This window comes from Phoenix dactylifera, unplaced genomic scaffold (genome assembly GCF_009389715.1).
Source record: "Phoenix dactylifera cultivar Barhee BC4 unplaced genomic scaffold, palm_55x_up_171113_PBpolish2nd_filt_p 000997F, whole genome shotgun sequence".
In the NCBI taxonomy this organism is placed as follows: Eukaryota; Viridiplantae; Streptophyta; class Magnoliopsida; order Arecales; family Arecaceae; genus Phoenix; species Phoenix dactylifera.
In genome coordinates this window covers 24,694-39,575 of record NW_024068351.1, presented here as the reverse complement: position 1 = coordinate 39,575, position 14,882 = coordinate 24,694, and the positions used below count along the sequence as shown (strand labels likewise).

Sequence of the window (14,882 nt, the reverse complement as noted above, 5' to 3'; positions counted from 1 at the left end):
CAAATAAAATGGTGGCCTAGCTGATGTCCCCATCAACTCCTCTCGGGTGGGAAAAACTCGACCCCGTCGAGTGCAGATCTGGCCGGCTGTTGTACTGCTCCAGAAGATCAGGGTCAAGGCGCTGCAACTCGGCTCGCGAAATCCACGTCACATCTGATTCGGATCGACCTTTCCACCGAACAAGGTAATGTTGGTAGCTTCCTCTCCTGGTAGAAATAACCTGCTCATCTAATATATATTCTATGTGTTTTCTGCGTGCATGAAAATTTGGAGGTGGAGGCTCAATAGCAGGTGCTGGGTCAGGTTGATCAACAACAACGGGTGTATCAACAAAAGGATCAGAAGGAATGAATATGGATTTCTTGTATGGGACTAAATCTTCAATATTAAATGTCGCACTAATCCTATAGTCTTCAGGAATATCTACAAAATAAGCATTCGAACTGATTTTCTTTAAAACTTTGAATGGTTCCGTACTACGAGATTGCAACTTTTTGAACGTTTCCGAAGGGAGTCGTTCAGGTCTAATTCTTACCATGACATAAGCGTCTACATTCAATTCTTTATAACGTCTGTGCAAATCAGCAAGAGATTTATATTTTAAGTTATTAGAGTGAATATGTTTGCTGATCTCCTGATGCAATGAATGCAGGTGTGAAGCAAATGATTGTGCAGACTCAAAAACTCTATGTTGATGAGATATGGGAATCAAGTCTATGGGTTACCTAGGTTTATATCCATTCACCACTTCGAAAGGACTCATGCCTAAGGTCCTATTGACTGAATTATTATATGCAAACTCGGCGGTTGGTAACACGAGATCCCAAGTCCTAGCATGCTTATCTACCAGACATCTTAAAAGATTTCCTAGACTTCGGTTGACAACTTCTGTCTGGCCATCAGTTTGGGGATGATAGGCAGAGAAAAATTTTAATTTGGTACCCATCATGTGCCAAAGAGTTTTCCAAAAATAGCTCATAAATTTAACATCCCTATCGGACACAATAGATTTTGGGAGGCCATGGAGTCTAACGACTTCGTCAAAATAGAGTTTCACAATCCTAAAAGCATCGGAAGTCTTATAAGATGGAAGAAAATGAGCCATTTTAGAGAATCGGTCCACCACTACAAAAATGGAATCGTGTTTGGTCGAGGTACGTGGAAGCCCTAACACAAAATCCATGCTAACATCTTGCCACGGACAATCAGAAACAGGTAGTAGAGTATAAAAACCAGTATTCTGTTTACGTTATTTAGCTAGTTGACATGTGCGACACTGACCGATAATTTTGGCCACGTCTCTCTTGAGACTCGGCCAGAAGAAATGTCTTTCCACCATTTCAATGATTTTGTCTCTTCCGAAATGCCCAGACAGTCCTCCAGCGTGTATTTCACATACGAGAAAATCTCTCAATGAGGTTCGAGGAATACACAATCGATCGGAATGAAAGAGATAATCATCTTGTAAAAAGAAATCATCTTGTTCTCTCTCTACTCCATCTCGTAGGGTCAGGTATACATCACTAAAATCGGGACAGGTGGTATATTGTTCCCTGATCCTTTCAAAACCAATTACTTCAGTGCTCATCACGGATAGGAGGAAGATCCATCGACTGAGTGCATCAGCAGCCTTGTTCTCAACTCCAGCTTTATGTTTCAGTACAAAAGTATAGGCTTGCAGAAACTCAATCCATCGGCCGTGTCGAAGGTTTAGTTTCTTTTGGGAATTAAGATACTTTAAAGCCTCATGGTCTGAATACAGGACAAATTCTTGCGGTAGCAAATAGTGTCGCCAATGTCGCAAAGTTTGCACTACCGCATAGAATTCCTTATCATAGATGGAATAATGCAACCTGCCGTCGCTTAACTTTTCGCTAAAGAACGCGACAGGGTGACCTTCTTGGCTTAACACGCCACCTATGCCAACGCCAGAGGCATCACATGTGACCTCAAATACTTTAGTGAAATCGAGGAGGCGCAAGACATGTGCTTCTGTCATCCTTTGCTTAATTTCTTTAAATGCTTGGGATGCCGACTTAGTCCAGATAAAGTCTCCTTTCTTCATGCAATCTGTAATGGGGACATTATCGAACTAAAATTTCTAATAAAGCGATGATAGAAAGTAGCCAGACCATGAAAACTGCGTACTTCTGCTAGGGTCTTGGGCTCAGGCCAATCGACTATCGCGCTTACTTTTTTTGGATCAGCGGAGACACCCTTGGAAGACACTATGAATCCTAAGAAAGTGACGTGATCAGTCAGGAAGGCACACTTCTTAGGATTTGCAAAGAAGTTTTCTCTCCACAGGACATCACAAACCTGCCTTAAGTGTGAGAGATGGAGCTCTTGAGTTTGACTATAGATGAGGATGTCATCAAAATATACAACGACAAATTTATTCAAGAAAGGTCGAAAGATCTATGTCATCACCCTCATAAAAGTACTAGGAGCATTTGTTAATCCGAAAGGCATTACTAGCCATTCGTAGAGTTCATCTTTGGTTTTAAAGGCAGCTTTCCATTCATTCCCAGGACGAATCCGAATATGGTGGTACCTACTCTTTAGGTCGATCTTGGAAAAAACTATAGCACCAGACATATAGTCCAAAAGGTCGTCCAGCCTGAAAATGGAAAAACGATATTTAACCGTAATTTTATTGATAGCACGGCTATCGATGCACATCCTCCAAGAGCCATCTTTCTTGAGAGTGAGGAGTGCAGGTACAGCACAGGAACTCAAACCCTCACGAATATATCCTCGAGTGAAGAGTTCGTCAACTTGACGTTTCAGTTCAGTGTGCTCGTTTGGGTTTAGCCTATGATGGGGAAGATTTGGCAAAGATGCTCCAGGAATGAGATCAATTACGTGTTGGATATCACGCATCAGAGGGAGTGTATCTAGAAGATTCTTAGGGAAAATAGAATGAAACTCCTCCAACAGGGGAACTACTGCGGCCGGATGCTCGGGATTTGACTCCATATTGATAACTCTAGCCACAAGGGCGAACACAAATGATTGGCTTTCGATATATTTCATTACCTCTTTCGAAGTAATGATGTGAAGTGACTCATCTTTCCGTGGTGTAGCACCCTTCTTTTCAGGGGCGGGATCTCTAGGAGGCAATGAATTCAGTATAATTTTCTGACCCTGGAACATAAAGCTACACGAATTCGACCGACCATGAAGGGTGACGTCCCTATCATATAACCAAGGTCTCCCTAGAATGACTTGACCTACATCCATCGGAAGGCAATCGCACTAGATCTCGTCTTTATAAGATAGGAATTGAATCGGGACAAGACATCTTTTCGACACCGAGATGGACGTCTTATCTACCCAGGCTACCTTATATGGGTTAGGATGAGGGGTAGATTTCAGACCAAGGCGGAAAACAACTCCAAACGCAATGGCATTGATGCAACTCCCGCTATCAAATAGCATTTTGCGTGTTTTACCATTGATCTTAATAAGCATGTAAAATAGGGAGGTTCTACGCCAATCTTATTCGGTCTTGGTTTGGGCTAGAGTACACCTAACCAAATGGAGCCTAGGGTTTTGGTCATTTCGATCAATGGGCTCATTTTGGGATTCAGTTTGAACAAACTCTAACCCAGTCTGTTTGTCTCCAAAGTCTTCTACGAAATCCTCGATGTTTGGTTCATAGACTTCTTCGACACATTCAGTCTTCTGGGTTCCCGCTTCCAGTTCAGTCATTAGATAGGTCTTGGCATTATATTGGGACGTGATATGGCCAAACTTTTGGCACCTGAAACACTGTGTTTGACTTCTTGATGACGGGTTGGAACCTAGTATGCCTTTTCCTTTATCAGTTGACGGATTTTGAGCAGGCATCAGGAACGGCCTATTCGGTGATTGGCTAGAGCCGGGCTGATTAGGATGGTTGGAAAATGGTCTGGATTGCGGGAAATAGCTTTGATTAGGTCAGGCTCCTGGGAGTATGGACCGAGAGTCGGTACGCCTCACTGCAGGGATTTGTAAGAAACTATCCACATCTTGAGCCAACTGATATGCTTGGCTAAGAGTGGTAATCTCAGAGAATTAATTATTTCTGGATCTCCTCGCGGAGTCCTGCCCGAAACCTAGAAAGGGTAACAGTTTCTTCTTCGATTACACCGCACCTCATGTGAAACTCCTCAAATCATGCAATGTAATCGGCAACGGTTGAAGTCCCTTGAGTTAGTTTCTGCTATCTATCCATAAGGCATTGTCGGTAAGAGAATGGCAGATACTTCTCACTCAGTTTTTCTTTCATATCCTCCCAAGTGGTGATACGAGGAAGCCTCTGGGTCTCACGCATATGTTCAACGTTATGCCAATACCAGTGAGCTTGCCCAATAAGCTTCATTTTAGTGAACCGTACTTTTCTATCATCAGTCATTTCGTACCACTCAAAATAGTTATCCATGACTGCTCTCCAATCAAGGTACACACTCGGTTCTAATTGACCAGCAAATGTGGGGGCATCTACTCGTACGATACGAAGTAGTCGCTCGTCAAAGTCGTGCTGGTGATCAGGAGGAAGTTGGTTCCTAGGGGGATGGGAAAAAGCTACAGGTGGTGTAGTCAAACCAAGCTCGGGATAAGCTGCGATTGGGGTTGACAGTTCAGGAGTCCTAGGATGTTGCACTAGAGCACGGATCTCTCGTTTGAATTCATCTTGGTCAGCTCGTAATGCAGCTAATTGTTCCAAAATATCTTGTAGAATCTGGGGTCCATGGTGGGTAAAGGGGTCTGAGAGTCAGTGAGTAGGTACTCTCTACCACTACGGGTTGGCATGCAAGGACTACTCTAGTTGGTGATGTGACATGCAGTGCTACTAATAAATCCTTACCAAATGCAATGCAGGACAACCCACTAATGCAATTTACTATGAATTCAGAAATCAGCAAATTTTCACAAAAATAACTTAAAATTAAATATTACTAATTTGTACTTTAGTTATTTCAGAATTAAGGTAGAAAATTAGTTATTATAAAAAATTAGGTTGCAAACATGTATTACGGTCGTTCAAAGTCCGAAAGTAATATGATCTAGGGATGTTGAGAACTATCATATCGCTAGGGTGTGCTAATTTAATATATAGATTTAGAGGGTGAATAGGACGGGTGTGGTAATATATGTTTAAGGTTTCAAAATATGACAGGAAAGTAAGTTTTCAATTATGGCTGTCATGCAAGAGAACTAGAATACAATTAGATAAAAAAACCCAAAAGGAGGAAGAACCTGTTACCTGTGGTGGATGCAGTCCACCGGAAACGTCCGTTGTAGAGTCTTGAACACGAAATTGGATCTATTGTACTAGGCTGGGGCACGATCAGAAGTGCGGTCGCAGCCAGTAAGCTTGTCAAAAGGCGCGAATCGGGCTAGTTACAGCAACTTGTGGGCCTGAGTGGCCTGGCAAACTTGTATATGAAGAGGAGGGCCTGTGAATTGGGCTTGAAGCAATGGGCGGGCCTGATGAGTCTGCTGGGCCCGCAGGTGATGCGGTGGATCGGGCGCGGAAGTGAGGCGCGGCTCAGAAAGAGGGGGGGAAGGGGGCTTGATGGGGCTCGAGTGAGGGTCTATTGACCAATACCCTAGGGAGCCCAAAAATGGAAGGGAGATGGAGAGGAGAGGTGGCGGATGGTGGAAAGGGGGAAAGGGGGTCGGCGGCCACAACTGGAAGAGGGGAAAACTCGAAATGGTGGCGGACAGTGGAGGAGTTGAGGGGAGGGGAGATGGGATCCGGTGCCAAGAAGAGGACACAGAAGGGAAGAAGATGAGGGGAGCGGGTTGGGGTGGTGTTGCCGGACAGAGAAGCGAAGGTGGCGGCGGTGTGGTGGGGAGGGTGGACAATGGGACTCGGCGGCGGCGGGGAACCGAGCGGCGGAGCGGAGGAGCGGCAGCGGCGGCGAGGCGACGACGACGGCAGCGGCGGCGAGGCGACGACAACGGCAGCGACGGCGGGGCGACGACAGCAGCGGCGGTGCAGGCAGAGGCAGATCTTGGCGACGACGGCGGAGGCAGTGGCGGTGGCGACGGCGACAGCGGCGGAAACCCCTTGGGTTTCCTTTCGGCAGAAACAGAGGTAAGCTTTTTTTTTCTTTTCCGGGACACGTGCAGGTCACGTGATCCTACGGATTTTTTTTTTGTTTGGAACCTTAACGGGTACGGGTTAACGGGCTCGGTTTTTTGGTTGCAACCCATTCCGATAACCGTGAAGTTGAGCACGTGCAGGTCACGTGCAAAATATATATATATATATATATTTTAACTTGTTGGATTTTGGACCCGGGCTACCGGGTTTTAGGGGTAACAGGTTTAGAACTTACCTGTTACCACTCGTTTTCAACCTTCCGACCAAAACGGAAGGACAACCCGGGCTGTTCAGTGGCCGTTGCGGATCGACCGAGGGGCCAGCAGTGCAGCAAATGACCGCGGTGCTGCAGTCGGCTGCGGCTGGGGGTGGGACGGAGGGCGCGGCGGCGGCTGCGGCGGCGACGGAGGACACAGCAACGGCTGTAGGCGGGGCGCAGGACGCAGCGGCGGCTGCGGAGTTGCGACGACTGACACGATGGCGGGTGGATCCTGCTAGTCTGTAGTGGCCGACGGTTGTTTCGTCGGGTTCGAGGGACAGGGCCGCAAGAAGGGCGACGACGCTCTTCTTCTTTACGGCAACGGAAACCACTCATGGCCCGTCGACATGCTCCGGTGTACGTAGTCGGGGTACCGCGTAGAGCTCGTGCACCAACTAGAATCCGGGGATCCGGCGATGCTCGGCCATACACCGATGGCTGCCGGTGGTTGAGGTAGAGACCGCGATAACGGGTGGACGGGAAAATCGAGGGATTCTTCTTTTCCTTCTTCTGTTTTGAAACCAAGGGGTTGTTCCCCTCTGTCTCTTCTTGTGAGAACCGAGAGAGCGAGGGACCCCTATTTTCTGGTGAGCAGAACTGACAGAGGAAAGGAAAAGAGAAGAAAGTAGATCGGGGCTTTGGCAATAGAAGCAAAACCGATTTGGCTCTGATACCAAGTTGATGCGGAACCAGATTCGGAAAGGATGACTGTGGTGGTGATGATGTACTTTTGGGATTACTACTGTACGTTATAGCTGTAGGATGGAAACAGAAAAAAAGATGGAGAAGAGGAGGAAGAGGAAGAGAGGAGGGAGAAGAGAAGAAGGAAGAGAGGAGGGAAAGACGTGGAGAAGAAATTGTTTAACCTTCATTAAAAACCTCATCATGAAAATAGTTCTCTATATATAGGGCCCAAATACACAATTTGCATAAACCCTCTTACACAGAAATAAATCCTAATAAACCCACAAATAACATAAATAAACCACAAATAAACCCTAAAATGTAAATAAGTCCAGAAATAAAATAAACCACAAATAAGCCCTAAAATACAAATAAGCCCAGAATAAAATAATAAAATAAACATGCAAATAAAATGGTGATCTAACTGATGTCCCCATCAATCATCTTCTAAAAGCTAGACGCTAGCCCCCAGCAAAAAAAGAAAAAGAAAAAGAAGATGAAGCATGAAGTCGCATGGGCTCGTTGAAGAGAAGCAGCGAGCCATGATTACTGATAATCAAACACCTGGTCAGCTCCGTTGACGGTCAGTGGTCAACAGAGCTTCCTCCGCTTGTAACGCACCATCACCTCCCCCTTGACCCCTACCACCATAGCGTTCCAGTCGTTCTCGGGGAAAGGAGAAATCAACTCAAACTCAAAGTTCCTCAACAAATGGCTCCATATCGCCTTTATCTGCAAGTAGGCAAAGGGCTCCCCAAGGCACCCATGCCTACCACCACCAAAAGAAATGTACGAGAATGCCCCGGCAGCCTTGTCTTCCTCCCTTCCAGGAGCAAATCTATCAGGATCATAGCTGTCTGGGTCCTTGTAGATGTGGGGTAGCCGGTTGGCGAATGCTGGGGAAGTAGCCACAATGTGGCCCTTTGGAATATCATACTCTTTCCCCTCCTTTGTCTTCACGGTGAAGTCGCTGTGAGAGTAGCGGAGCAGCATTATTAATGGAGGATGAAGCCTCAAAGCTTCCTTGATGCAGCGGTAGAGCACATCCATCTCTGATAGGATATCATGGTCGATCGTATCCCCATGTCTGCCTCAAAATATCCTTCTGCTCTTCCAAAGCTGCTGAAAGGTATTCCTTGTGGCGGAGGAGGTAAGCTCCAGTCCAGGTAGAGGTGATGGAACTGGTGTGCTGACCAGCAAAGAGGGCAGCAATGAGTAACCCAGTGATCTCACCCTCAGTGGTCCGGCGGCCATCCTTGTATTTTGAGTCAATGAAGCACTGCAACATATCATCCTCACAGTGGCCAGATCTCTTGCGGGAGTTTATGATGGTGGAAAAGATTTCAGCAATCCTAGCACGAGCATGATCACGGCGACGGTGAGCAGGGATGGGAAGGTAGGGGAAGATTACGCTGATGGGGCGCATGCCATTGTCAAGGTCGTGGAAGAGAGCAGATACATCATCAAAGAGCTTGTCCCTGACCTCCCTCCCCAACAGGCATCGGCTTGCTGTCAAAATGATGAGATGCTCTAGCTCATATTTTAAATCCACCGTGCCACTTTCTCCCCACTTTGAGAAGTAATCCTGCAGATTATATACAAGTTCTTGTAATGATAAAAAACTTGTATGAAGGCTCACTGAAAAAAAAAAAAAGTCTGATGTCAAACTATGAGCGCCAGTGTTATTGATAACAAGCTCATATAACAGATATTATAACATTTCAAATAATTTTCTCAATAATAATGATGACTTTAGAAATATTCTGCCCTGACTGGTAAGCCCTATTTGACATCTTGCCTGTTGAAACCTTGGAATTGATGAATTTAATTTTCCCCCTCCAATTGCGTCAAAAAATTGAATTTACCATCCATTGCTAGTACTTGCAAATTCAGAGTGACAAGGGAGAGGTAAAAAGAAGCAAAGGATAGTTATCTCAAATTAGGTGAAGGAAACTATAAAATTTATTAAGTGTATCATAGGATCACTAAGTTTAATTAGATATAGAGAATACCCAATGACTAGAATTAGTCAAATAAATAATGAAAAAGAGAAAAAAGATTTTCTTTTGGTTTTAGGAAGTTATTTCCTCTTCCAATTCAAATGCCAGAATATATAAAAGAACAAGTGACTCATAATAATAAATTTGCTTGACCAAGGTACACTTCCAACTAGATAAGCTCCCAATTGCTCGAAGTTTTAACCCAGGGTGCTGCACCCCCTTTAAAATCTCCTTGAAGAGTCACTCCCGCACCCACATCTGGCTCCATTTGCAGGCCTGCTCTTGCTAGATAACTTAGTTCTAGCTTCATGCTCCCATTAGGAGTTACCTCATTTTCAAAGGCAATGCAAGATCTATAGGGGCAGGCACGTCAGAAAAAATAAGTCTTCACTTTCAGAAAGAGACTTGTGACCTAATCCACACCCATCAGCACTTAAAATGGTAACCCTGCTTACGAGATCCACGAGGAAAGCTAACAATATTGAAAGGATTCATATCCATGGTGAAAATGAAGAGGCACGAAATCCTAGAAGAGAGTATAATGGAGACTAAATTAGGTTTATAAATGGAGAACACTTAAGAAATTTATAAGGTTGTACAATTAGTTCCTTCCTTTTAAAAGAACAGATAAGTGAAGATTAGTAAAAGGGCCAATTATTAATGCCTAATTCAGCAAGCAGTTGCAGGTTCAAGATAGGTGTCAGTTCCACTCTGGAACAGTGAATATTATCTTACTATGTGGCAAAAAATATTCAAAGGAGAAAATCAGCCAATATAGCTGTTGCACCTATCTTGACTTACATTGACTAAACAGTTCCAGATTTAAAAATCTCTTGAACTTCTCAGTTGCAAGCTTAGTTTTCTAATAATTAAAGAAAACAATAGAACCAGCTTAAATTGAAGTGATTGAGAAAGCTCCATGATACTAAATTTCAGATGTCCTGAAATAACAAAGTTGGAAAGGTAAGATAGTAGGGTTTCTTTTGTTAGTATTTATTTTGAAGTCATAAAAATATAGATCACTTAGGCCATTGTAGCAGTTTTTGTTTAACAACTTGAATGAAAAAGGTACCTCAAGAAACTTGCTCCTTTTCTTTGTTTTTAATGAACTAATTCCTTCATAGGATACTCACCTATATCCAGTTCATTCAACATTCACAGAACATTCAAGAAAATCATGCATTTTGGAATGAGAGCATCAAGGAGAGAACTAGCAGCATCAATAGTCACTTGGCATTTATGACGGAAACAATTTAGGGAGGTGGAGGTCGGGATGTAATGAGAAGCCAAAGCATAACTTGTTGAATACTCAAAGATGATTACCAGCAGAAGGTTCTTGGTGTATTAGCTAAAGAGAAAAAAAGCCATATTGGACCTAACAAGCATGGTTTATTTGGGAAACAAATAGTGCGATAGCTCTTGTGGAATGTTGAAACCTCCCATGTTGCCAAATGTCCTAGTAATTAGGAAACCAGGGAACACCTCTGACTATGAGAAGCGAGGTTCATATGCCACTGCAGTTCAAACCTCTCTACTAACATGACTGCATTAAAATGATGAAAGCTTGAAAAAGTTCCCATGTTACTGAGGTTGAAAAGAATGCGTCAGTCAAATATGCAAGCAAACATGCACGTACATGCATGCACACTCAATGAAGAGTGAAACAAGTATTTGTTATAAATTTCAAACTATGTCAGACTACAAAAAATGAATCATGGCAGTCTAGCAGAGACAGTTAACTGGCTGTATCTCCCAAGAAACAAAGCATCAAGATAAATCGTTATTATAAATTTTATCAGAAAGAAAATCTGATATCACAAAGAGTAGTCACATTATTATAAATTTCAAACTATAGACTATAGACAATCGGAGATAGATAAGAGATTGCATCCCCTAAGAAAGGAAGCCTCAACATAAATAAAGCCAGAACAAGGTCCTAAAAGTTCGACAAATACGAAATAATGAAAAGTACAAAGAGTTTAATCAAGTGATAATGTTCGCAGTGGATATCATATAGTGTATAGGTCGCTACCCATAACTTTTTTCTTAATCATTTTGGTCCGTATTTCACTAGCTGGACCACTTTTTGATTATCATCGAATACCTCAAGTAATGTACCACAGAAACAATCTGCACCTTAGACTAGACATTCTGCAAAAAAGCCAGCCAACATGAGTTTCTTGGTGGAAACTAATTTTCTTTCCAGAGATGATTGCTAGATCAAACATAGCTACTCCAAGTAGTTCATCATTATTGCCTGAGAAATATGTAACACCAGTAAACAACATATAGTCTCTTCTATGGTGACAAAGTTCTAATTACTGGAAGGCAAAGGAATAATATTTGTCAGGAGAGCATGCTGCTCATATATACTCCACTAATTCACACTTAGAAAATAGAAGAGAGGCAAAAAAAAAAAGAATTAAATTTTATTTCTGAACCAAAGAAAAATTTATGCATACTTCAGTTTTTTTTTTCGAATATGGAGTCAAATAATTGGCAATAATTCCAATCTCTTGAACCTTAAGGATTTCTCTTGATTAACAGAGACAACATAGAAAAATTCACTGAAACTGACGGGTCATGTCAATATCTATCTGGACCTGATGATTTTATTTTTTAACACATATTAGTCAAAATAATAATGTATTACATGATGAAAGTGGATCCTCAAAATAATAATGTATTACATGATGAAAGTGGATTTCTCTTGATTAAAAGAAATTCCTCAGTAGAAGTTGCTGAGAATATTTCCAAATATCAGTATCAGATTTAGATACAAGTACCATTGCATTAACCGCACGGCATAGATATAGACAGTAGATGTAAGCATTCCCATATCTATCTGAAAAGTTATTGTAGAATAGCTTCCTCAAAAGCTTGCCATTCATCCAGATAACCATTTTTAATCAGAGAGAATATGTCAAATGAACAGAAAGAGAGAGTGCAGATCATCAATGTGCAACCAGTGCAATCTGCAACATAAGAAGAAATATCATAAAAGGCTTGGATATTTTTACCTCGGCCTCCACCACCATCTGATCCACATAACTCCTCAATTTGGTCACCCTCAGCGCCTCGGTGAAAAACCGGAACTGCTCCTGCCTGATCGAGTAATCCACATCAAAGACAACCCCTGGCCCGAAAGTAGGCACATTGAACTGGTAAACCTCCTGCTGGCTGAGCTCCACCTCGGGCGCCTTGAAGAAATGTGCCGAGACCTCAGGGCCAATGAAGAAGGTGATGCGCCTATTCAGAACATTCACGGTGAAGACACTCCCGAGCTTCTTGTACTCCTCTCGGATCATCACAATCGGGCCTTTCATGAACCGGAGAAGCCCTCCGATGACTGCCAGCGCCTTCACGGTTGGCGGCAGCCGTTTCTTGGACCTGGGCGCCAGAGCTTGACAAACAAGCTTCACAAAGACAATCGTCGCCAGCAATAGAAGCCCAGCACCCAGAAACTTATTATTTTCCTTCAGATCCATCGTTGCAACGTAAATCTACCAGCTGATCAGCAGAATCTGGAGGAAAAAATAAGAAAATCTGGTGAAACAAAAATAAAGCAAATGATCAGATCAAATAGAGGAGAATTCCACTCAGATCTTATGAAAACGAGTTGAAATCTCCCAACGTGGGCAAAAGAGATGAAAAGAGTAGAAAAGAGAGCTGGGTTGGGATCAATCATCCCAGCATTTGGCTGAGAAATAAAAGTTGTAATCAGCATAATTCGGAGGAACAGGCTCCAGAATTCATGGGAAAAAGAAAATTGTCAAAAGATCAGAAAATCTTAAAGAAAAATTCCTCCATTTTGATGACAAGGAATTCAAATCCCGAGAAAAAAAGGGCACAAAAGGCGAACGCAGTGGAAATAAGAGCTCAACTTCACGTCATTTATCAATCAGCAGAATCTGGAAGAAAATTCGTGGAAAAAGGTAAAAAAATCACTGTTTTGATGGTAACGCACAAAATGCGAAATGCAGTAAAAGGAATCGCTCACTTCAGATCGCCTGTCAATTGGAAAGATCCGGAAGGGCAAGAAGAAGCAAAATTCACGAAAAAAAGGGGGGGAATCAGCGTTTAAAAAAAATCTTAAACAAGAAAACCCATTCAACGAGTTTAAAAATCTAAAAAAAAACAAAAAACAAAAGCGCAGTAAAAAAGAAGAGCTCAGTTCAGATCGTCTACCGAGCTCAGACCTCTGATCGAAAAGAAGAACCCCAGCTCCTAGCGCCGGCGGATGGACAACTCTTGGGCCGAGCTGCGAGAGAGAAAAAAAAACAAAGAAGAAGAAAACAAATAAATGAAAGAAGAAGCCAGGACATCAAACAAAGAGAGGTTTCAGGGACGGACCACCTCAAACCCTAGCGAAAGGAGGGGACGAGAAGGGGGGCGAGAAACCCTAGAGAGATCCAAAGGGTTTCGAGAAGGATAAAGGGAAGGAGGGAGATTTAAATAGGAGGGAGGGGAGGAGAGTGGGTCGGGAAAAAGATTGTTTGTTGCCGTAGGCTATGGGGACTCTGATTATTTTGCCCTGTTTGGGAGCTTTTTATGGCCAAAAAGTCCTTTCCGCCCCCAAAAGTAGTTTTAGGTAAAAAATAATATTTAATAAAATTTTCGAAAAACTATTTCAGCTTTTGCGGAAGCTAAAAACAGCTTTTGAGAATAAGCTTTTGAGGACAAACTAAAATTGTTTTCAGCTGTCGGAAAGATATTTTTTGGACCAAAATACCTCCATTTAAATCATACTTTTTTCCCCCAAAACCCTCATCCCGCCTTTTCCTTTATCACCCATCCTCTCCCTCTCCCTCTCTATCTTCTTCTTCCTCTCAACGCCGCCGCCTCTGTTCCTTCTTCCTCCTCTTTTTTTTTGTTTTGGGAGCTCGTGGCTGCCCACGGTGGCAGCCACCATGCCGACCACCATCCATGGCCGGCGACCCCTCTATATTTCAATGAAATAAAATAATAAATAAATAAATAAATAAAAAATAATGAGTGAATGGTAAATAATCTGATCTAAATAAATAAAAATAAATATTAGTAATTATTTAACCAATTTTATCACCTAGTTAGAAAATTTGTTAGATAGATAAATGGTCATTAGAAGGATGAAAAATTAATTTATATTAATAATTATAATATTTTATATATTTATTATTGTATTATACTATAAATATAATATTATATTACATTATATCATAATACATTGATATGTTATGTTAAATAATTTAATATTATATTAAATTATTATTCTATAATACATAATGTTATAGTACTATATTATAATAATATTATATTACATTACATTAATATTATACTATATCATATATTTATGTATTAATATATATTATATTTTATTGTGTTCGGTTATATAATACTGGTATTGTCCTTTATGGTCATTTTGTCACACAAAAGTACTTTCTGAATTTGTTTACCAAACACATGTTAAAGTGCCACGGTACTTTAAAAATGTAGTTACCAAACAGCAAACAGCTTTTTATAAACGCTCTGCTTCAGACAGCTCTACTTCCAACAGCTTTACTTCCAAAAACTCTAATGCTAACAGCTTCCCCAAACAGGGCCTTAGAAGGTGCAAAGGAGAACGAGGGGCGAAAACAGCCCAGAAACCACGAAGTGAACTGGTTTTAGGCCCACATCAATTTTCTTTTTTTTTCTTGTACAACTGCTACTCATACGGATCTTGCATGAGAAGAAGCAGGCGCAACTACATAACTCTCCCAGTCCCATATCAATAATTTGTAGAAAAAATCTTGGATACTTATTTAAATTTTAGCTAATTTTTATTTAATAAAATTCTAAATTATGACAAATAATATCAAAG

General features: G+C 42.0%; 2 protein-coding genes across 2 annotated transcripts; one reads left to right on the top strand and one right to left on the bottom strand.

Annotated features, from left to right (window-relative positions):
- Positions 1-5,623: 5,623 nt before the first annotated feature.
- LOC120107742 (glycine-rich cell wall structural protein 1.8-like) lies at positions 5,624-6,721 on the top strand. Its single transcript, XM_039121169.1, has 2 exons — positions 5,624-6,088; positions 6,596-6,721. Exons 1-2 carry the CDS (start codon positions 5,624-5,626, stop codon positions 6,719-6,721), a joined length of 591 nt encoding a protein of 196 aa, XP_038977097.1.
- Positions 6,722-7,204: 483 nt separating this feature from the next.
- On the bottom strand, positions 7,205-13,545 carry LOC103697889 (obtusifoliol 14-alpha demethylase-like). The gene is given in 5 exon segments (XM_008779831.4): positions 7,205-8,132; positions 8,134-8,625; positions 12,061-12,564; positions 13,229-13,301; positions 13,394-13,545. Coding segments are annotated over 3 exon segments (1,461 nt in total). The 5' UTR covers positions 12,529-12,564; positions 13,229-13,301; positions 13,394-13,545; the 3' UTR covers positions 7,205-7,631.
- Positions 13,546-14,882: the final 1,337 nt, after the last annotated feature.

What these genes read in the sequence shown, in the direction of transcription:
- LOC120107742 (XM_039121169.1), top strand. Translation starts at nt 5,624, where the DNA reads ATGGAGAGGAGAGGTGGCGGATGGTGGAAAGGGGGAAAGGGGGTCGGC. An exon ending in TCCTTTCGGCAGAAACAGAG is followed by an intron (nt 6,089 to 6,595) that starts GTAAGCTTTTTT and finishes GGATCCTGCTAG; the next exon opens with TCTGTAGTGGCCGACGGTTG.